Source organism: Aythya marila (assembly GCF_965140915.1).
Source record: "Aythya marila genome assembly, chromosome: 12".
Lineage (NCBI taxonomy): Eukaryota > Metazoa > Chordata > Aves > Anseriformes > Anatidae > Aythya > Aythya marila.
In genome coordinates this window covers 20,509,447-20,531,586 of record NC_139053.1, presented here as the reverse complement: position 1 = coordinate 20,531,586, position 22,140 = coordinate 20,509,447, and the positions used below count along the sequence as shown (strand labels likewise).

Here is a 22,140-nt window from a genome sequence, read left to right as displayed (position 1 = left end):
TCTGTCCCGGCGCCGGGCCCCCCCCCGCGGGCCGGCAGCGTGCGCGGCCGTAGAACAAAGGCGGCGGCGGCGCGGGGCTGCCTTTGTCCCCCCGGGGGCGGCCGCGCCCCGCAGCCCCCCGCTCCAACGCCCCCCGGGCCGGCCGGGACCCCCCCAGCCCCGCCGGTGCCGGTAACGGGAAGCGATCGTTCCGCGGATAAAGGGCGGGGGCGACCCGCACGGAGGCTCCCGGTGCCCCGCGGCGCTCGGGGCCGCACGGCGGTGCCAGGCAGAGCGTCACTGCAAAGAGCCTTTATTCGGTACCGCGAGGCCGGGCAGCCCCCCGGCACCCGGCCGGGTCGGGGAGGGACGCGCCGCGGGGCGTCCGTCCGTCTGTCCGTCCGTCTGTCTGTCCGTCTGTCTGTCCGTCTGTCCATCCCGGTGCCTACCAGGAGCACAGCACCACCTCCCGCAGCGTCCGCCGGAGCTCCTGGCTCCGGAAGGCGTAGATGAGGGGGTCGACCACCGAGTTGCAGATGATGAGGATGAGGAAGAGGTTGAAGTAGCCGAAGAAGCAGGTGCAGAAGGGGTTGGTGGGGCAGGTGACGATGAGGATGAGGTGGAAGAAGAAAGGCCCCCAGCAGATGAAGAAGACGCCCAGCAGGATGGTGAGCGTCACGGCTCCCTTCAGGCTGCTGGTGCGGTAGACGGTGGGGTGCTTCTGCTGGCTGGAGATGCTGCGCAGGTGGTGGCGGGCCAGGGCGAACATGTGGATGTAGAGCACCAGCATGAGGATCAGCATGAAGAGGAAGAAGCCGATGAGGCAGAGGAGGATGGCGTTGTTGCGGTAGTAGGTGATGAAGACGGTGCTGGAGACGGTGCTGGCCAGCCAGACGCTGGCCATGGTGACCACGGCCCGCTGCAGCGTCATGATGCTGTGGTAGCGCAGGGCGTAGAAGATGGTGATGTAGCGGTCCACGGCGATCACCCCTAGGAAGGAGAGGGAGGACACGACGGAGCTGCAGATGAGCATGTCGATGATGTTGTCCATGTGGCGGATGATGCTGGCGTGGATCACCAGCACGCCATGCTCCATCAGCAGCATGAAGAGCGTCTCCGCCAGGTTGCTGACGCTCACCAGCATGTCGGAGACGGCCAGGCAGCAGATGAAGTAGTACATGGGCGAGTGCAGGTTCCTGTTCTTCAGGATGGCGGCCACCACCAGCAGGTTCTCCACCAGGCTCACCAGCCCCAGCGTGAGGAAGAGTTCGTTGGGCACGTCGAGCCCCTGGCACCAGGCGCCTCCAGCCCCGGCCGTGGCGTTGCTCTGGTTGCCCTCGCTGGCGTTCCAGGGCTCACGGAGCAGGCGCAGGGGGGCCAATGTTGACATGGCCCCGACCTCAGCCCCGGGGGCTCCCTGGATGGCGGCCGTGGCCCCAGGGCCCCCCACAGCACCTGCAGGCCCCCTGAGTGCCCGGCTGGCCCCGCCAGCGCTCCCGCAGCACCCAGCTGCGAGGTCAAGAGGACATGGGCACCGCGGCGCCCCGAGTGCGGGGGAGATGGGGAAAGGCCCCCCCGCCCCACCAGCGTCCCACTGGTGTTGCAGCCGCCCTCCTCGCCAGCCCTGCCCGGCGTCCTCAGAGCTCAGCAAGGGCTCGGCGGCGGTTATGGGGAAGAAAGGGCCCTTTCTCTGCACCACTTTAAAGCTGTCTCCCTCAGCTCCTCCTCCCGAGGAGGGTGGGCACGCACATGACAGCCTGTGCCCCAGCAGCTGGGGCAGCCGTCACCGAGGCTGGGGCTGCTGGACCCCAGCACTGCCCCGGGGCACCGCGTGCATTGGGGCCCCTGCGCACCCTGGGGGCCACACGCCACGGCCTCCGTGTGCCAGAGGGGTGCTCTGCGCCCTGCGGGTGCCGAGTGCGCTGGGGGACTGTGCACATTGGGGTTCCCACGCTCCCTGGGGTCCTGCATGCCCCTGGGGCTTCCACGTGCCTTGGGGACCCCAGTGGGACCATCCCTGCGGCAGGGACACCACGAGGGGCAGATCTTGCCCGCGGCCATGGACGTGTCCCCCCCGTTGCACCCAGGTGTTGCGTTGCGGAGCAGCAACGTGTCCCCCGGAGACTGTCAAAGGCACAATTGAGCACGGTCCCACTCCGTGACCGGCTCACGGCATCTCCCACAGCCCAGTGCCACAGCAAGCCCGGGCAGGCTGGGGGACGCGGGACCCATCTGACCATCATGTGCCTTTGGCTCGCTGTTGATGCCTGGAGCTGCTCAGCCACCAAAGAGCCATTCAGGGCTCCATGAACGGGCCGTTCACACCCGATGCTTCCGCTCCTTCCCGCGGGGTGCCGGGGCCTCCCCGGGGCTCAGAGCTGCCCCCGGTCCCGTGTGCGTGGAAGCGGCTGCGTGCAGGGCTGGTGCCCGTGCTCAGCAGGGAGCAGGAGACATTTTAACACCCTGGCTAATGAGAACCGCCTGCTGAGCCGAGGTCGGTATGCACACATCCCCGGCGCTGGGCTGGGAGCCTGGAGCCTGCTCCCACTATCGAGGCCATGTCCTGGGGCCACTCAGGATGGGTGCTCACAGCCCACGAGTCCCAGCCCTGATCCCTGGCACAGGTTGGGGTCGAGCACCCGCAGCAGCGCCTGGCTGCAGCAGCCTCGCTCGGCGCCAGCCGCCCGGGCAGACGGCGTCCCCGGCATCCCCAGCGCCTCCCACGCCTCGCGGGCAGGATCAGCCCAGGCCGCGGGGAAACGTGAGCGGGAGGAATCTGGACCAGCAGACACCGGCTTCCCCGCCCGGTACACGCGGTGAATTCCGGCTTTGTCAACACAGGCTTCGGGAGCAGAGCCGCAAAACGCCGAGGCTGCAGCTCCGAGCAGCGCGGGGCGCAGCCGGGGCTCAGCTCCTGCAGGGCTGTGCCAGGGGTAGGATGGGGCTGTCGGGAAGCGGGGCCCGCAGGGAGCCCGGCTGCAGCACGGCCAGGGTGGGAGGAGGGGGATTTGTTCCGGGCAGCGCAGCCTGGCTCAGCACTGGAGCCGCACACACCGTTACACAGCAGAAATGAAAAAGCTTTGTGGGCAGCAGCGGTGAGCCGAGGCTTTCGTGGTGCTGCTGACCTCATTATTCCTGGCTCTGTGCTGCTTTGTGCCCCACTTGAAGGTGGGGAAGCAAGGGAAGCTGGTGGGGAAAAAGATTAAAAAAAAAAAAAAAAAGAGGGGAGGGGGATTGTCTCCGCTCCCTGCAGCATCAATGGCTGCAGCACAAGAGGAGCCGCTCCCCACCCACCCCCAGCAGACACCGGGAGAGCTCCAGCTCCAGGGCAGATCACAGGGAATTGCGAGGAGCAAGGACACAGCCCAGTCCCTCCCGGCCCCGAGGGAGCTTGCAGGGCAGCCGCCCCCACCCCGCCGCAGGGAAGGCGCCTTCAGCCTGGAGGAAGCACAAAGGACAAGGAGACAGCAGGAAGAAAAGGCTGCGACCATTAAGCACAGGGCAGAAGAGCAAGCCCAGGGAATTGGGCATTAACTGTGTTTGCAGGGGCCCAGAAGGGGCCTAAACTGCGGCAGATTATTAGCCCTGCCCTTTTCAGACAGCGCTCAGCCTCACGCAGCAGCAGCAGCCTCCCCTCGATGCAGCCCCTTCCCCACAATGACAGCCAGCACCTCTGGTTTCTATGACTTTATTGGAGTGGGAAAGGGTTGGGGTACAATTAACACAGGGGCAGGGTGGGAGACGCGTGCTCTCAGCTCAGTCCCAGTCCCCGTCGCCTTCAGGATTGTCGTCCCGGGGGGGTTCCTGGAACTGGATGTTCGCCAGCATGTCCCGCATGGCTGCCATGAGCCTGTTCACCCCCTGGTTGAGGTCCTGCCCTGCTCCGGCCTCGTCGTCTCCATCGTGCCTGATGTCCCCCTGCAAGAGAGCAGAGCTGGAGGGCCCCGGCAGGGAGCTCGCTGCCTGGCTGCAGCAGGCAGGGACAGACAATGCCGCCTGCCAAAAAGCATCAGGCTGCTCTGCAACCTGACGTTTACACACTGCATATGCCAAGAGCCACTCCCTTTGCAGAAACACTGTGCAGTAGAAACTTGTGTACTGAAAGCAAAAGTGGGCTCTGATTCGCCTGCAGCAGCTGACTGCACGTACCTGCAAGTTAAAATTTGGCAACAGTGATCGGAAGAAGAGAGATAAAGTGCTTTCGTTGGATGGGTGATTCGTTCTGAAAGACACAAGTTGCACACCACGGTTAAGGGAGTAGCTTGTGCTTGACCTGCCAGTGCTGACCCGGGCTGAGACAGGGCAGAGGAGCAGCAACCATGCTTCCACATAACACAGGGCCCCTCCCTGAGCCAGTCATGCTCTCCCAAAATGAGGAATTCATGAGCACTTCTTACCCCAGGCAGCCAGCAGCTGGCCAGCCCCTGGGCAAAACAACCATTAAAAGCACTGCCCTGCGTCCTCTGACCTGGGCCGACGTGTGAGACATGTATGAGCCTCACCTGAGCAGTCTGCACACCACAGCCAGCTGCGATCGTATCTGTGTTTACCCCAACCCACCCCAGTTAAGAAACAGCCATTATTTTCCAACAGGCTTTGCCTCCGCAGCTGTGACTAGCTGCTGCCTGCGATGGCCACCAGCAGCCCCACGCAGAGGCAGCAGGACCAGCCCTGCCTGTTTGCTGAGCCTGCTGGCGAGCACCCAAGCCAGGCTGCTCTCTCCCTCGGAGGGAGGAGATGCCAGTGCTGAGCACCCACGTGCACCCCGGCCGAGGCAGCCAGGTGTCGATGCTGGCAGGAGGCGAGCTGTGCCTGCACAGGGGCTGGGAAGTACCTTTCTGGTCTGGTGTAGGAGATGATGGAGTCCAGAGGAGGAAGAGGGTCAAACCCCATCACAGGCTGCGATGTCACCTCCTGCAGAGAGGAAGAAGAGAGAGGTGAAGGCTGCGCACCACCAGGGCCAAACGCCGAGGCACGGAGATGGTTGGACCTGCTGGGCAGGCCTCGGTCTTGGGAAAAGCAGCAGCCACAGCCCAGCCTGCCCGCACACGCCGCTGCGTGCCTTATCCTGAGGACACCCAGGAAGCTGCACGCAGAGGGAGGATGCTTCGAGGTCATGCAGATGTTTCCTTTCTGGTGGCTGTGGTCTGAGACATGCCTGGCATCTGCATGCGTAGCAAGGACACAAGTGCCACCACTCCGCAGACAGCAGCGGCATCTGCACCCCCACAGGGCCCTCACCAGAGGCAGAGCTGCCGTGGCCTCCTTCATCTCCGAGAGGATGACGTGCCGGTAGATATTCCTGGGGGCACTCTGGTATCTCATCTTCCTCCTAAAGCGGGAGCGGGAACAGCTGATGGCACAGAGCACAGCTCAGCACAGCCAGCATTTCATCTCCATTTCTCTAGGTGCAACGTCAGCTTCATCCCTGGCTCTGCCGGGACCCACCGGGTCAGACTGAGCTGGCCAAAGGTGAAGCCAAACTCACTTGGCAGCTGCTAATCCCAGACGGAAGAGCAGAGCAGCTCAGGCACAGCTCACTCACCAGCCTCTTACCTCCGCAGGGCAGCAGAGCAAACTAACATCAGTTTAGGACAAGAACTAACGCCTCCCTCTCCCACTTCTCCGAGATGGAAAATGTTTCTAAGCCCTTTGAACAAGCCCCAGCATCACTGCTGCCCAGGACAGAGCTGCTCTCTCATCTTCTGGGCCCCCCAGCCTGACCTGTCCCTGTGTTTCAGCACCCAGATCCCTTATGAGAGCCCATCACCTTTGCCTGCTGCACTCACTTGAGCTCACACTCCTCCACCAGCGGGTCTTTGATGTCTACCAGGTGTAACACCTCGTGGACGTTTGTCTCCAGCCAAGCCATGACAGCTGGGTCCTTCCACAGGGAGTGAGTCCTTCCCACGTAGAGAGACGTCAGCTGGTTCAAGGCGGGAGGCTGGCTAAAGGACACAGTTGTTATTCAGGGCACTCTCCTCCTGCCTGCAGGTCCCCGTGCTGTCTGGAAAGAGCTCATCTCTGCACCGTGCTTCAGTGTGAGAACACGGAGAGGGATCACAGGCTCCCAGCTCTGCTGTTTACATCTACCTTCACCAGTTTTTCCGCCTCCTCCTATTTTTGGGATAAGCAGAGCCATGAGATGAAAGTTGCTCTGCCTTTACCCGAGGGGGAGAGAGACCATTCACGTGTTCAGGAGGACCACGTGTCAGGGAAATCCAGACTGGCAGGAGACAGCCTGCCCTGAGAGCATCGCTCTGCCTACACGTACCGACAAGCTGCAGTGTGAACTTCTGACCCATCCGCATTAAGGTGAGGCAGGCCTATTAGAGTGATCTGGTAGCCTTTATGGGAATCCATTATCAATGCATCTAACAGCCTCTCAGCATGAGAAGCAAATATTGTCCTCTACAGCGTTTTAACTCCATTAACGGCCTGAGCAAGCAAAATCCCCAATACCAGGAAAATCGATTCCTTTCTCTTGCTGAGAACATCTCCAGGTCTTACCTTATCTGAGCATTCAGCCCAAAAAAGGAATGGGAGGCGACCCTGGCATCGGGCTGCACACTGCAGTGATCCAACAGCGGCATAAGAACTGCAGGAGAAAGTCACACAGCTCGCTCTCAGACTGTTGATAAGCGCCTGGGAGCGGGCAGTCACCACCAGCAGGGCTGCAGGGAGACAGCCCCACCCCTGGGGCCAAGCACCCCTGCAGGCTGGGGCGCTGAACAAGAACCGACGCAAGGAGGATGCAAGGATGCTGTCAGCTTCACAGCTGGAGGTTATGCAGTGTTTTGATCTCAGGATGGATGATGGAAACAGATCCACAGTAAACAAAAAAGAACGATTTTTCCCCCTCAGTAATATAAGGTGCAATTTCATGCACTTAATGCTGTTGGCCTTTGAACTTGAACAAAGGTTTTATTTCAGTCACCGTGACAAGCAGCAAAAAATAAGGTTTCAACCAACACAAACTAAACCTCTGTTCGAAAGCTGGTTATTCCTGGCTTTAAAAGACACACCCTCCTTGGCATTCTGTGTCCCCTCTGGGCCTGGAGGGGCTGTGTATCTCCTTTCAGGAACACGAGCACCAAATGGATAAAAGCAAGAGTGATGGGCACCCATGGAAAGGACATCTAAAGCAGAGCAGTGCCTCGGAGAGAAAGCTAAGAGAGACTACTTGTCTGTTCTTGGCAACCCCAGGGTAAAACATGTTCCTGCTCCAAGAACTCCGTTCTCACCCTCCCCCAGCCTGCATGCCTGTGACTCCCTTCAGTGAGGGGCCATCAGCTGCTCCAAGAGGAGGACGAGCAGCACAGAGCACAGTTGCTGATCTCCTCCCAACACGTGGAGCACTCATGGCTGTCTGTACCCACCCTGGCTCCGTCGCTCTCTCCCTGCCATGGTGCAGGGCAGGCTGAGCCCCGGCGGTGGGTTCTGCCTGGGCTCCAGCAGCCAACCTGTGTCACCCCTCTGAGTCAGGGCTCCTGTCCCACATGGACAGAGGCCAAGGCCATTCGCAGCCCGTAGGCAAACTGCTGCTTCTGCATTTGACTACTTGGAATCCAGCGTTTGCTCTCACAGATGAGGAGAGCGACAAAGCCTGCGGGGACGGACTTACCGGTGGGGACAGACTTACCGCTTGGGAACATGATCAGCGCAAGCTGGAGGAGCCGGGCAGCTCTCTCCCGGGTTTGGCTTGACTCCATCTCCGAGTGCTCCTCCTGCTGGCTCAGGAAGAAATAGGCCAACGGCACTGAGAAAGCAAAATTGGGGAGCTGGGACAAATTCCGGTGACTCTGCAGGATCAGAGAGAGAGATTTATCGAGAAGTGATGCTATGCAGTGATCTCAGCGTGGCTGGGCTGCACACAGGGAGGGGTTTAGTGCTTGGTAGGTTCTGTTACTTTCCAGCTGCTGGCTTGGTGCCCCTACAACTGAGTAAGCAACTTTGAGTTTGTAGAATTGTTTGTAGGGTACCAGGATTACAACAGGACCTAACACTGAACACCTCAGCCTCCAGGGGTTGTTCTGACAATCTCCAGATGCCAGCCTGTCCGTGAGATGGACCCAAAGGGCTGAGCCAGTTACAGAAGCCCCACGCCCTGTGGCACAGCTGCCTCCCTCCAGCCCAGCTGGGTGGGGAGAGTCCCAGGAGCAAGGTGTCCCTGAGCTCTGCCTCATCCCTCACCGGTGAGGCGTGCTGGCAACTCACCTCCCACTCCTCGAACATGCGTGTCAGGAAGGTGTACTCTCTAGCTCGCAGGGACAGAAAATCAATCATCAGCAGCACGCACAGCGGGTCGTTCTCTGGATCAAGGCTTCAGAGGGAAGCGAGCACAACAAGAGGAACCAAAATAAGCGTCACAAAAGCTGAAGTGCCTGCCCCAATTTCTCAGTCAAACAAGACTTTCCCACTAGCACTCAGAGTCATGATGTGACTCAGCAAGCGGAGATAATGGGGACACAAATAGCCCCACTCAGCTGGGAGGGGGTGCAACACCTCACCCATTCCACTCCCTGCGGAGGGGTGACAGGCCTGCCACGAGGCCACACGGGAGGAAGATCAATGGCCACACAAACCCAGCAGGTTGAAGCCACTGTTGTGCATCTGCTCCACAGAGACTCCAGGCTCTGCTGTAATTATCAGCCAGGCCCACAGCTAGGTAGCCAAATGCAAAGGACAATCAGGTTCCAGCTGATTAAGCCTCCTCCTAAACAATCACCTCTCTCTTCAAAGCAGGATACAGATAAGAGCACATGCCCCAAACTAACCTGTGGGACTGCATCCTTAAGGAGTGCAACAAGCCCTTACTGAGGCTGGGAACAATATCATACCTCCTCCAGTTTTTTTCTGTCCAGCCTGGGCATACGAGGGTTACACGTGTTGCTCAAAGCATATTCCCTGTGGGCACCACGACTCCCAGATGTAGGAGAGGGGGTGCAGCCCTCCATGGGGCACCTACCTCAGAATCAGCTTGCAGAACTCCAGAGCTGTCCGGGGACAGCCCCTCTTCTCCAGGAACATCAGGTGTTTGAAGAGAGCCAGGAAGAAAGCCCTGTGTGGAGAGCAGAAATGGGTTTTAGAAGCCAGACCGGGAGAGCAGCACATTTCATTCAAGAGTGGGGACTCCAAATCAGCCCAAATCTTCATTGTGTCTTGTTTTTTATTATTTTTACTCTTGCTACCTTTGTGCAAGGATAGGGACAGCAAACCCACGGTCTATTCCACCTCTGCTCCCCTTGTGCACACACAGCCCAGGGCTAACAACTCAGGACAACAACAACAAGGAAATCCCTGAGGTCTGCATCCTGCAGGCTTAGCACAGCTGTGCCTCTGCCACTGTCCCAGCACTGCACGAGGACGGTGACACAGCACGTGTGACACGTGTGGGGTGGGACTAGCATCCAAATTGGGTGAGATGCAGATCGCAGCACTCAGGTCACGGACAGCACAAAGTCTGTCAGCGAGTGGGCGCTGGAAACCTGAGCAATCTCCAGGTAGAGCAATTTGGGAGAGATTACTTAGGTCAGCTGACTGGAAAATTCCCAGAATAAAGTCACCTTTCCCTGCAGCTGCAGCACTGGCAATATTACATAAGCAGCCAGGCCTCGAAGAGAGCAAGTGCTGGGAGCAGCAGCCGAGCAGCCGGCACACCAGTGACCAAGCACAGACTTAAACACACCATCAAGATTTTTATGACAAAAATAAGTGCTGCTTTGGGCTAACGGATGCTAATTGCACAAGAGGGACGTGACAGGGAGAAACAGGTAATGCTCCAATAACAAATCCCTTGGGAAAGAAGACACTTTGCAATAAAAAAAAACTTAGCCTATTTCAGTACAGGCGACCTGGCAGAACAGGAGCTGCTGGTACCCCAGTGCCCCCTCACAAGCACTGCCTGCTCTCACCTCGTTAAGGGCCGTTGCCATTAATTGTGGAGCAGCAAAGCTTCTCTGACAGAAAGGGACGTTCCAGGTCCCCAGCCATCACCACCTGCAGGACTGGCTGGTGCAGCAGAGGTGGTGAATCTGGGTCTCTGTGCCCAAAGTAGGCCAGGGGATGCTGCAGGCACCCTCGGGCTGGTGTGTGGGAGGCAGGCAGCCACCTACCTGTTCTCCGGCCGCCGGTAGTCCAGCCTGCAGCTCCCGCTGGTGAGGCTGAAGACGGGGTGGAAGGCGCACTCCAGGCTGTACAGCACCCGCTCTGCAGACAGCACAGACATCATCAGGGCACACCATCATCTCCACACAGGGGACTTCCCCAGTGTTCACAAATTAGGGGGCAGTTTGGCCAAGAAAACACTGATAAGTGAGAGCTCTGGCACTCACAGGCCGTGAAAAAAGCTTATTCACACCCGGGAAAGGTGCAAAGCTACTTCTGAGTACGTGGTTCCAGCAGATACCCAGGCAATCGAGCCCTGCTCCCGTTTGCAGGCATTACATCAAGCTGTGGTTGCAAAACGCAACTCTTCTGGAAGAAGCCTGGGACTGAGGCTGGTACAGCTGCCTCTGCCACAACTGCCCTCACGTGTGCGAGCCAAAGATCCTGTCCTCACTTAGCCTCTGGGCCCTCCTACCATGCTGAGGAGCACATGTCCCTGTTACCAAACAGCTCATCGCAGACTCCCGGCAGTCTGAGGGACTGCTGTCCCCCAGGATGCCTCCTGCCCATCATGCCAGCCTGCACTCCTTGAAGAAGAGCCTGACGTGACATGACACAGCAAAGCCAGCTGGCCTGGAGAGCCACACACACTCCCTGTGGATGAGGTGGGCTTCCTGCAGCATCCCCTTGCACTGCAGTACGGGGTAGCTGCTGAATCAGACTCTCCTCCTGCAAGGGACTTCCTACAGGTGACACCCATCGTGTCCAGATAATCCTTTCATTCTTTCTAAAGGTGAAAGTTAATGTGCTTTGCTGCAGACAAGCACGTCCAGCTCTGCTCAAAAGCCTCCAGCAAAAGCTGCAAGCCTAAAGGGTAACACGAGGCCGAGCGCCCGCGGCCACAAAGTCACAAACATGGAGCCAAACAAACCCTTCTGGTTTGCTGCTCCTTTGCTGAAATAAAAACCAAGCCAAACCAGAAGCCTTTGATTGCTAATTCACAGCAACTGCTCAGCTGCGACTTTCAGCAGGGACTTGCTCAGCACTGGGTACGGGTGCACATCTGCAGAGTGGTGCCACAGCAGCACCTCTTCCTTCCTCTCCCTCCCAGCACCTGGGCAAAGCCTTGCCCTGCAGCGTGAGGCCACGCTGCTCCACAGCTCCTGCTGGGCGTTCAGGCTGATGTTTTCCACCTGCACCCTTCACAAGCTCTCACCAACTCTGCTCAGCACGCCCGCTCCCCACCTCAGCACCTACCTATCAGGTCACGGGCCATCTCCTGATCCTCCTGCATCCGGCAGACATCGCTGAGCTGCAGAAGGGAGTCCACGTGGTACGGGTTCATCTGAAGCAGCAGCTACAGAAGAGCATGAGCTTGATTACACGATGGCACGAATCACTGCTTCCTTGTGCACTTTGCCTACGAGGCAAGCTCTGTAAGCGTGGCAGGAAGGCAAATGTCCTGACACAGCACATAAGAGAAAGGGGCTGTTCTTGCCCCGGGTCTGAATGTGAAGCAATCCTGTCCCACACCATCACAAACAATGCTAAGACTGTAATGCAAGGCTGAGATGCACCTCATGTGAAAGGCCAAAACCAGGGATTAAAAGAACATAAGGACATTCATACACTTAAAAGGTCCATCTTGCCATACCTTCAAAAGCAGATGTCTGGGAAGGGCAGCAAGAGTTGACTCCTGGCATACTCTAAACTTCCATCCTACAGGGGTTCAGGGTCCCTCATTGTCAAAGATGCCACCTTATATTAATAGTCCTTAATTAACTGGGAATTTGTTCTCTCAGTGACATTTTTGTTTCCTTCTCTAGCCCTTTTAAAAAAGAATCTGAACATTTGATCAGGCTTTTGCTTCCTCTAGGCATTGCGAGGGTAATTTCAAACACCTACTACAATCCCAGGACCCAGCTCCTGAATTGGAATGGACAGGAAAAAAAAAAAAAAAAAGATTTCCAGACTTCTGAATACAAATATAAGTTGAACCATACCGCAAAGAACTTGGCATTCGGTAATTATAAACGGACTACTTTTTTAAGTAAATCTCAGTTTCAACATGAAAATACTGAAGCTGCTTCAAATCTCCTCAAGTTTCTCCCAGAATTAAAAAAATGGTACAGCTTCAAAGGCTGCAGAAGTGGTACATCTGCAGGGTGGCGGGCAACATTCCCACCTAACCTACAGGGTAAAGCCTTCCCACCCTAGGCTGTCCCAGCCCAGTGCCTTCTGCCTGACATTTTTCCCTCTCCTTGGCTTCTTTAAGATCCTTTCTAGTCCTTCATTTTGGAAGATATGGAACATCTGGGGTCATAATGAGAGGGAAAAATGCTCTTAATTCACTAAAACTTGACCAGCAACTACTTTGCATCTTTTACTGTGAGTCCCTCAGTCTAGTTATCTAGCAGAACTGATGAGCTGCAGAGAGCAGTGGCTAGGAGCAGAGGGTGGGAAAGCAGAAGGAACTAAACGCTGGCCTCTTTAAGGGCCTTTGTCTTCAAAAGACAGTGGCCTCTCAGAAACTTCGCCAGGGCATGTATCTGCCCTCACATGGCCACTTTTCAGAGCAAAAATACCTCGGTTGTGGTCCAGTAGGGTGCAGAGAAATTTTTCTGTTGCTTATCATTACGAACTCCAAGCGTTACCATAGACTTTAATGAGCTTGAACATGCATGAAGAGCTTCAGCACAAAGACTTGTTTTACTGCAATACCAGGAAAACACGCTTTTTTCACCCATGCAAGGGTTTATAAATAGAACAACTGTTGGTTTAGAGTCCCGTTTAAAAATGGGCTTATACAATATTTTCCCTTTCCCAGCTGAAGAGAGGAGACAAGGGAGCTTTATTCCTACCCCTTCAGCCAACGGCCAGCTCCTGCAGCCTCCTGTGCCAGCCACCTGGCATGCTCCAAGCAGCACAACCCAGGCTGGTCACCAGGGACTGGACTTCCTTGTCACCGAGCTGGTCACTTTCTCATTTATGAGGCAAAAGCAGAGCTCAGCAAGCAATGCTGCCTCACCCCGCTCAGACAGCACTGGCAGAAGATGAGCACTGGAGCACATCGCCCTGCTCCCCGGCCAGAAAAGGGGGTTGCAGGAAAGCAGGAACAAACAGCACAAACAACCCAATTTCACAACATACCACAATGTTGTTGGGGTCCATGGACTCCACGGCATCCAGGAACTTGAACTGCACTTGCTGGTACTCACGGTGGTGCTCGAATGTGAAGTACTGCACCCCCCTCCTGGTCTCTACCAGCTGCATGGCAATACCTGGAGAGCACGTGGGACACCAGGGTACTGCTGCTGCTCTGTCAGCCAACAGCAGTGAAGTATTTTGGGAAGCAGCACTGAAAGCCTCACCTGTTTTGCTGTAACGTGGCCAGGTGTTTTTGGGAACCGTCAGCCACGTGCTGCGGACATACTGGCGCTGCCTTTGCCTTGGCCTGAGGAAGAAAAACACAGCAGGTCACAGCTTCCCTGCACGAGCAGAATAAGGAGGGCTAAAAACAGCCAGAAGAAGGATGATTCAGGGAAAAAAGATCCAACTTCTTCCCCAGCTGCAGCCCTGCCACAGAGCTTTTGCCCAGAGCTTTAACCTGCTTGCCTTCGAGACACAACATACCTTCACTCTGGCTCTTCCTCACTTTAACCATTCCTCTTTGGGCCAGCCAGTGCCTCCAGCGTTTCCACTTCAATAGCTTCTTACCCTGTTTTCATTCCTGCCAAGTTCTCAGCTGCCTGTTTGCTTCAAACACCTTCCCAGGCCCAATTAAGAGAGCCTCGTATCCCTCTGACTCATCTCTCTCTTCCCAGCAGGGCCTTTAAGCACTGACTCAGTTTATGCTGTACTCCTAAGTGCAACCAATGTATTGGTTCAGGGCAAGAGGAATTCAGAAGTCACAGCTACTCTAACGAAGCTCCTGAGTAAGGAGATTGTTTCTTTTCCTCAAGCACTAAACACCACCTTTTGTTTTAACCTCTCCTTGAAGGAGTGTAATTCTTCCAGACTCTCTCAGGTTTCCCCTTCCACCGTCACTGCCCTGAGCTTATACCCTTCTATGTGCACATTTTCCAACCGGCTCCTGAAAGGAAGAATTTTCTGGATAGCTGACCACAGTGCAGTGGGTAAGTGCACAGAGATTTACACCTAAGCAGCAGCTGGCTCCCTGAGCCCTGTAAGCAAATATGTGAGACTACCTGGAAAATATTCAGGGTCCAGTCTGTAAGACAGACACTTCGGAATAGTAACAAACATGAATGTTGGAGAAAAAAAAAAAAAATCTAAGAGTCACTAGCCTAAAAATTTGAGCAAAAGGACTTTTAGAAGGGCGTTTGGCAGTAAAGGGGGAGAACAACAGAAGGAAAAGGAAGTACTAGGTATAGTCTGAAGAAATAAGATGCCCTGATCACATTGGGGTGCCCTGGGTTCCCAGCACAGGCTCAGTAAGCAGGGCCCTGGGAAGGACAGACACACCAGCTCAGACTTTGAAAGCATTTACTATTACATTTTGGACTAACCTCTGATCACCAAGAACAGCACGAGCCCCAAAGTATCTCTTCAACTCATTCTCTGGATTCAAGTTTCTGAGAAGGTTGAAACAAGACAAAAATTAAAAAAAAAAAAAAAAAAGGTTAAACAAAGTCTTGCACTCCTGCCCTTTCCAGCAGGGCCAAACATTCTGTACCATGAATTGTCCCTGCTCAAACCCCAGAACTTTCACACACACACACACCAGGGCAAGACTGGTCACTGGCCAGAGCAGGAGGCATCCAAACAGCTCTTCAATCAGAGGCACGCTTCCTTTGTGCTCAGCTCCAAGGACCATGAGCTGGGGAATACTGCTGCTGCCCTCTCCAGAGCAGCCTGGGCCCTCGCCTGGATACTCCCAGGCACTGCCTCAGCGCACTCAGCAGATTTGTGCCTGGAAAACAGGAGCTGCCCTCTGCTGAATCTAGCAGTGGCAGTCTGCAATTCAGGGCAAGCACCCCAACCACTGCAGGGAGGCTGGCAAGGCTTAAAATACATTCTTTTAATATAAACATTTTATATCAAAGCACGACAACACCTACAGTTTTCTTGATCTAACGTTTGGCCCAGAGAAGGGAGGCGTATTTAGGAGGGATTTCTCTCTGCCATCCAGTGAGCAAGAATTGAAGAGGGAGTGGGAAGGCTGAGACCCAGCACTGCCAACCCTCAGCCACTTGGAGGTTATCCAGCTCTCAAAGGTGTCTGAATAACGCTCGCCTGACCAGAGAAGTCACTGAAGCCTGAACACATCTGTAGGTAAACAAACATTTCTCCCTTTACTGAAATGCCCCTGAACAAGCTAAACAAGTGAAGAGCACCCACTCTGTTTGAGGCAGTGTTTACACGTTTCAAAACCCGACTGGTAAATTGTTCCACCCTACAGGTTAAAATGCTTTTTCTCCTACAGAAACACAAAGAACTGCCAGTATCTGCACCAGCCCAGGGCTCTGAATCACGCTGGACACAGCAGCTGGCCCATCTGTGACAAGTTTCACAGTGTGACACAGGCTTAGATGCTACAGATGTCTAGCGTGAGGCCAACTCATCCCCCAGCTCTCAGACACGCTCAGCACTTAGTCCACTTTGTTGATGGTCACATGGGGGAAAGGTTAAATGAGTCTAATTAGCTTTCCTGGTGAAATTAGCTGCTGGTACTGTTTAGCCCTCCTTGGAGCACAGCACTTGCTCTGCTGGAGCTGGCTGCTTGCAGCACCCAACCTGAACGCAGCCAGTCGAGTGGCCAAGCTAGGCTGGTTTCAAAACTTTAAGTGTTGTGGCTCTCAGCAGCTCTGCAGAGATTTTTCAACAGTCACCAAACATTTTAGTCTGGAAGGCACCTCTGGAGGTCGGCCTGGCCCAGACGTCCACTCAAACCGCGTGGGACAGTAGAGAATACCAGTTACTAAAAACTGAATGCAGCTTTAAGAGCTATGATCAGAAATTGAGCTGTGTGCAACCATTACCATAGCCCCTGTTGAGTAAGATCCTGGAGTTACGGCCAGATGACACAGGCTCCCTTCTCCCTTCCTCAGGGGACGAGGACCTCTGTCCCACCCAAAGTCAGGAAGGAAAACAAGCACTACCTGTGCTCTACGTAGAGCAGAGGCCTGCTGTCAGCAATTACTCCACTCTGGGTCTCTTGCAGTATCCCATTGGTATCCTCAATCTTCTCCAGTAAGCTGTCGATGTCTTCCAGGTCATTGTCTTCCTTAAGACAGGCACACGCAGAGATAAGGCAATAATTACAGGACACGTCCCGCAGGCACAGGGGTCACCCAGCTGCCTCCAGGCCCTCTGGCTCACCCCAAACTCCACGCTGTGACTGGTGCAGCCCCACTATCCACCCTGCTGCTACCCCACCTGGGGAGCACACGTAGTCTCATACTGAATATATCTGGCACAAGCATATCTGGCAGGCTTCCTGCTGGCCTTGTGCTCTGAGCCCAAACCAGCCAGCCACAGTCGTCCCTTCCAGCACAGAGCTCACAATTTACAGGCCTGGTCTCTGGTTTGCCCCCTGCTACAAAGCATTTGCTGCGCTTTATCTGGTTTATTTATTGCACCCTAACTTCCTAAAATATCATGAAAAGCTGGGGTGCTGATTTTAATGGTAAAGACTTAAATAGTCAGCCTTTGCTGCCTGCTTTCTGTGAAAACACTGATTTACTGCTGTGATCCTTGTGAGACGATAGCAAACGTGCACGCTTGTAACCCAGCTCTGATGTACCACACAGCCACTTCCCAGTCTTTTAACCACCAGAATATACACAACTGTTGGATGTGTGCTGCTGGATAACACTTTTACCCCAACTGCCCTCAGTTTTTCCCACAAATAGCAAGTGGGGCATTTCTAAGTGGCCATTTCATGCCTCCTCCTGATGCATGTGGGAGGAAGGCGGGATCCCATTCACGACACCCAAATAACATCCCAAGGTTGCCTTTTTAGCTAAATATAGCTACGCTGTGCGGAGAGGACACATGAAAAGTTTATAATGCTCTGCGTTTTAGCAATCAAACAAAGATAGCTTTATCACTAGCTGGTAAATCAAAGTGCCTGTTTGATCTAGGAATTAAGTCTCCCTAAAGCTTAGGGCTGGCAGACGTCACCCTCTTGCTCGTTATCCTCGGACTGGGGAGGAAGCAGGCTCTCTGATGGGGTTCTCTGCCTTAGTGACTCACCCCCGCGTCCCCAGCTGAACTCCTGGGAGCCAGCAGCCAGCCTGCACCTCCCTGGGAGGCACTGCTCGCGACAGCTTGACCAGCACCACAGCACGCTGTGGCTTGCTGTGTTTAGCCAAGGATCTCCCTCGAGTTAAGACTTTAAAAGCTTTAGCCAAAAAAAAATAAAAAAATAGTTCCTCACTTGAACTTCATTTCTGTTAAATATGGATTAGTCATTAGTCTTCCCAGCCTCTCGGGCAGTGACAGTACCCAAGTGTAACAGATGGATATAGATAAAGATTCTCCAAGCTTTATCCACAACACACAGATGCTGGATAAAGTCCTCCCTCCTCTTGAAGCACGTTTACTTAGGGGTAGACAACCCAGTCAGAGAGAATCACTGTCCCCTAGTTCCCTTCATCCCTGAGAAGGCAGGAGCACCTCCCTCTGGAAGGGCACTTGGCCACGTGTTTGCTGATAACGCTCTTGGCACTAGCGGGTGCTCTTGTCAGCATTTAGCTGTGCCACGGCGAGCTACAGACAAGGTGCACGGAGAAGCAGGCAAAGGTAACACGAGTCTGTGCTGGCAGCACGAGCTTCCTACAGCTCTGCAGAGCTCCCTAAGTAGGGCAAAGGAAATAATCATGAAAATGCAGAAATCCTCACAGGTCCTGCAGTACCTCCTCCTGTGCAGAGCCTCAAAGCAGAGATGAAAGGAGACGCTGCTGTGAGGATTTCAGCTCTAGATGTCTGCAGCAGAGCTGCGCTAGTCCCGGCCGCTTCAAGGACCGCAGTCTAAAGCTGTTGTTGCCCTTTGATGACTTTAAATGAGGACAACACAAGATGGAGCATTTTTGCCTCAAGATCTTTCCTGCCACTACCAGTGTCACCGCTTTGTCAACCCCAAGGCAGAAATCAGCACAGGCACCGTCTCTCAGAGCACAAGCAGACATACCAGAGCCTCTCCTGCTGAAGCTTTCTTCGTTTTCCTTTTCTTTTTTTTCTTTCGTGGCTTGTTACTTAACACGGGCTGCAAAGATAAACGAAACAGCCGTCAGAGCATACCCAACGACTGCAGGGAGGAAGGCTCCGTGGGGGAGAACAGCGTTTCCAACAGGGATCAGCACATCGGAAGGTTCCCCAGATGAAACCAATATTCATCCTTCCAAGTCTGTCAGAAAGCAGAAATTGAAACACAAGCAGGAAACAGAAGCAAGCACCAAAAGGTTTACAAATGCAAGGGTTAAATCTCATCTCATATTAATTTTAACGTCTGAGATTACAAACTCAGGCAAGACAATTTAGATACACCACGTTTGGAAGAAATGTTTCAGCCTTCCTTTACTCCCTAGAAAATAAAAAAAGTGTATTCCTGTCTTTCTAGTAAGCAGGATGGTTTCACCAGCCACTCTGATTACCACAGAAACCAACAGCTGCCGAAAGCACCACGTGATGCAGGCTCCTCTCGATTAAGATGCAGCTGCCTAAGCTGACGATGCCGCACAGCATTCCCCAACCCAACGCACACACTGCTACCCGTGCTGGCTCTTTCCCAAGGCACGCAGAGCTAAGATGCACTTTCCCAGGACCGCCAGCTCTCCGCAGGTAACACCCCCAAGTATCAGCACCACAGAACTGCTCCACAACTCCCCAGCCCCTCTCAGAGCCAGGGCCACAGGCAGCCCCAGTCCAGCTCCACACGTGCCGAGGGCTCCCACGTTTCCACCCAGCTCTGGAGGCAGCACCAGGTGTGCTCCCGGTGTTTACGCAGCAAATTCCCAGGGTCAGGGTCACGCTGGAGCCGCTGCTCACGTGGGGATGGGCTGAGCAAAGCTCACCCTGCACATCCAGCGTGCTCCCAAGCCACCGGACTGGCTGAGGGCACACAGGCACCACAAGCAGGGTCCTAATGGATGAGACCAAGGGGTTAATTCCCTCTTACACTCCCTTCCCTCACCTCCAGTAAGATATGGACTAGGGTTGCAGTGCCAAATTGTTGCTTAAAATGTCCCTTTCCTTATGTAGTTCTGTACCTGTCATACAAGGAGATGCTTAACAGCTGATACAGACTGGAGGAGAAACTCTTAACAGAGAGTGACAACAAAATACTATAGGAAAGAAAGAAGCTCAATGTTTGGAGTGTTTACATTATTTGCCCCAAAACAAACGCTCACTGAGCATTCACCCAACAGCCTAGCACCATCCACAGTACAACATTATGGTAACTGTGCAACGAAGAGCGCAGAGAAGCAGCCTCTGATCCTGAACCCTAGGGGTGCTTTCCTTCCCGCGTGCTCTATGTAACCTCAGCGCCCACAGGAACGTAGCACAAGGTCTTCCTCAGGAAAATATCGTAGGAGCCTGCCCTCTGAAGCCATGAAATATCCCCCAGGCCCCATGCAGAGATGCCATGCACCCCGCAGCAACACGAGGACTGGGACAAGCGGGAGCTGCAGGCAGGCAGGCGCCTCGCTCTTGCCCTCTGAAGGAGCTCTAGGGCGCAGGCTCCTCACCTCCCCTGCTAAAAACCTGGCACAGGAGCTCAGCAAGTTACCAGCTAGTGAACACGGTGAGTGCAGACAGATTCACTTCTAACCAGACGTTAACTGGTTCCTGCTTACGATTTGGTTTCACGCCCTGCGTGTGCATACCTGCCCCGACACCTGTGTTCTCAGCCTCTGACAAAGCCCACGCACAAGAAGCACGTTTGTCTATCACTGACACAGCCGCTCAGCTCGAGCGGAGGCAGGAACATGCAACACCTCTCTGCTCCTCGTGGGGCAACAACTGTCACTACGAGGTACCTGCAGCTGCGTTACCGTTTGGTCCGGCCGCTCTGCCTCTTCCCCGTTCCTCTGCCCATCGCCTTTTCTCTCCTCAGGTACGGACTCTTCATCGTTCCTCTCTGCCACGTCATGCTCTTTGAGCCTGGTATCCGCTCGCTCCTCTTTGGATGGGAGGTCATCCTCCAGTTCTTCACTGGTGATCTGTGCAGAGAGAAGAAGGAGCTGCAGCAGCAGGCAGCACACGGCTGTGCTCTGCCCTCTCCCACACCCACAAGGTCAGGATGGCACAGGCATCCGTTCTACTCACACCTGCAAAGCACAGAGAGCACTGCAGGCACAGAGGGCTCAGCTTCCCAGCTGCCTCTCCAGCACACAGACCGGGCACAGAAACTTGTTTAAAGCACAGCACCCAGCTGGGGCTGCCCAGCACCTGCTGCCCAGCCAGAGGGGAGCACAGGACCACGACCACGTGCCTGCTACACAGCACAACAGGCAGAACACACACAGCCCATCTGGCCTCTTGGAAGCGCCTCCAAAGCCAGCCTTGTGCATGCTCACACAACCAAGCCTCAGGGAAGCGCTGGGGCTGGCCAAGGTGCCCAGAAGGGAAACACCGAGCTCCGTCACCCCGGGGAGCCATCAGTGCCATCAGATCAGCAGCAACGGGACACCACAGGGCTGGCAGGGCGGGGGCAGCAACACTCCCACCAAAACCCTCACCGCTGTCTGACTGCCCCAGCACAGCCCAGCCCTGCCCCGCGCCCCCAGACCCACATCCCCACCACCCCCCAGGTTCCACCCAGCCCCGAGCCCACCCCTGAGCCCCCCACCTCCCCCCTCGAGCCCCCCCACTCCCACCCCAGGCCTCTAGGCCCCCCCTCACCCCTCCCATTGCCCCCAGCTCCTTCCCCTCAGCCCCCCAGCACCCTCCCCAGTGCCCACCCCCGGCCTCTCCCCCCCCGAGCCCCGTCAGCGCCCCCCAGACCCCCACAGGCCCCCCCAGGCCCCTCCAGGCCCCTCCACGTCCCCCCCGGCCCCCCTCAGCCCCTCACCAGCTCGAAGCGGTTGCTGACGCCTCTCCGTCCCCTCACGACCCCCTCCGGCCTCTGCTGCCCGCTCTCGGGGCCGTCGTCCGGGCCCAGCTCGCCCAGGCCCGGCTCCTGCTGGCCCCGCTGCTCGCCCCGCAGCCGCCGCAGGGCCCGCCGCGACATGGAGCCCCCGGCCCGGCCCGCACCGCGCCTGCGCCGCCCGCAGTGCGCATGCGCGCGGCTCCCCCTCCCCCTCCCCGATCCCGCGCAGGCGCAGTGCGCGCTCCCGGGACTTGTTTCGCGCACCCCCCCCGGCCCCAGTGTGAAATATGTCCCGGGGGGGGGGGGCAATGGGGACACGGGGGGGGCATGGGGCTGGGACACACACATGGGGGTGTCTGGGGACATGGGGGTGTCTGGGGATGGGGATATCTGGGGATGGGGGTGTCTGGGTATAGGGATGGGGGTGTCTGGGGACATGGGGGTGTCTGGGTATAGGTATAGGGGTGTCTGGGGACAGGGGGATATCTGGGGACATGGGGGTGTCTGGGGGCATGGGGGTGTCTAGGGATAAGGGGTGTCTGGTGACAGAAGTATCTGGGGACAGGGGGTGTCTGGGTATAGGTATGGGGGTGTCTGGGGACATGGGGGACATAGGGGGTGCCTGGGGACATGGGGGTGTCTGGGTATAGGGGTGCCTGGGGACAGGGGGTGTCTGGGGACGGGGCACTGGGCTGTGGGAAGGGGCTGTGGGATTTCCCCCCAGTGCCCCCAGGGTGTGCAGCCCATCCCAGGGGGTGCTGAGCATCACAGGGGTGCGGCCACCCCCAGCTGGGGTTGCCCCAGGACCCACGGGGCCATGGCGGTGTGGAGCAGGGCCGTGGGACATCCAGCCTTGTGGCCACAAGACACAGGACCACCCCACATCCCCCCAACTCCCCTTTCCCTGACCCCCCCAGCACAGGAGCCGCCGCTGTGGCCCCGAGGGGCAGCCCGGGATGGTTTATTATCGGGGCCGCTATGTACAGAGCGCTGCGGGG

General features: G+C 56.1%; 2 protein-coding genes across 3 annotated transcripts; both read right to left on the bottom strand.

Moving 5' to 3' along the window:
- Positions 1-424: 424 nt before the first annotated feature.
- Positions 425-1,369, bottom strand: MC1R (melanocortin 1 receptor; the record flags this gene model as incomplete). The annotated part of the gene is made up of 1 exon (XM_082770379.1): positions 425-1,369. The coding sequence occupies one exon, from the start codon at positions 1,367-1,369 to the stop codon at positions 425-427; it is 945 nt and encodes a 314-aa protein (XP_082626505.1).
- A 2,282-nt stretch (positions 1,370-3,651) lies between these two features.
- TCF25 (TCF25 ribosome quality control complex subunit) lies at positions 3,652-21,300 on the bottom strand. 2 transcript variants are annotated; one of them, XM_082769694.1, is made up of 18 exons: positions 21,125-21,300; positions 20,091-20,273; positions 18,242-18,316; positions 16,209-16,333; positions 14,616-14,681; positions 13,458-13,540; positions 13,237-13,367; positions 11,344-11,443; positions 10,095-10,188; positions 8,948-9,040; positions 8,197-8,302; positions 7,622-7,781; positions 6,490-6,577; positions 5,769-5,927; positions 5,221-5,311; positions 4,814-4,893; positions 4,129-4,201; positions 3,652-3,897 (listed from the first exon to the last, which is right to left on the bottom strand). In XM_082769694.1, exons 1-18 carry the CDS (start codon positions 21,281-21,283, stop codon positions 3,736-3,738), a joined length of 2,028 nt encoding a protein of 675 aa, XP_082625820.1. In that variant the 5' UTR covers positions 21,284-21,300; the 3' UTR covers positions 3,652-3,735. The 2 variants fall into 2 exon arrangements, with proteins under 2 accessions (XP_082625820.1, XP_082625821.1); XM_082769695.1 differs by having other exon boundaries at positions 20,106-20,273.
- Between the last annotated feature and the right edge of the window lie 840 nt (positions 21,301-22,140).

Bases quoted from the DNA above. Each gene is read 5' to 3' on its own strand.
- TCF25 (XM_082769694.1), bottom strand. From the start codon at position 21,283: ATGTCGCGGCGGGCCCTGCGGCGGCTGCGGGGCGAGCAGCGGGGCCAG. The intron at 13,541-14,615 runs GTTAGTCCAAAA...TTTCTTCCTCAG, and splicing joins GCTGTTCTTGGTGATCAGAG to GCCAAGGCAAAGGCAGCGCC. The intron at 7,782-8,196 runs GTGAGTTGCCAG...CTGATCCTGCAG, and splicing joins GCATGTTCGAGGAGTGGGAG to AGTCACCGGAATTTGTCCCA.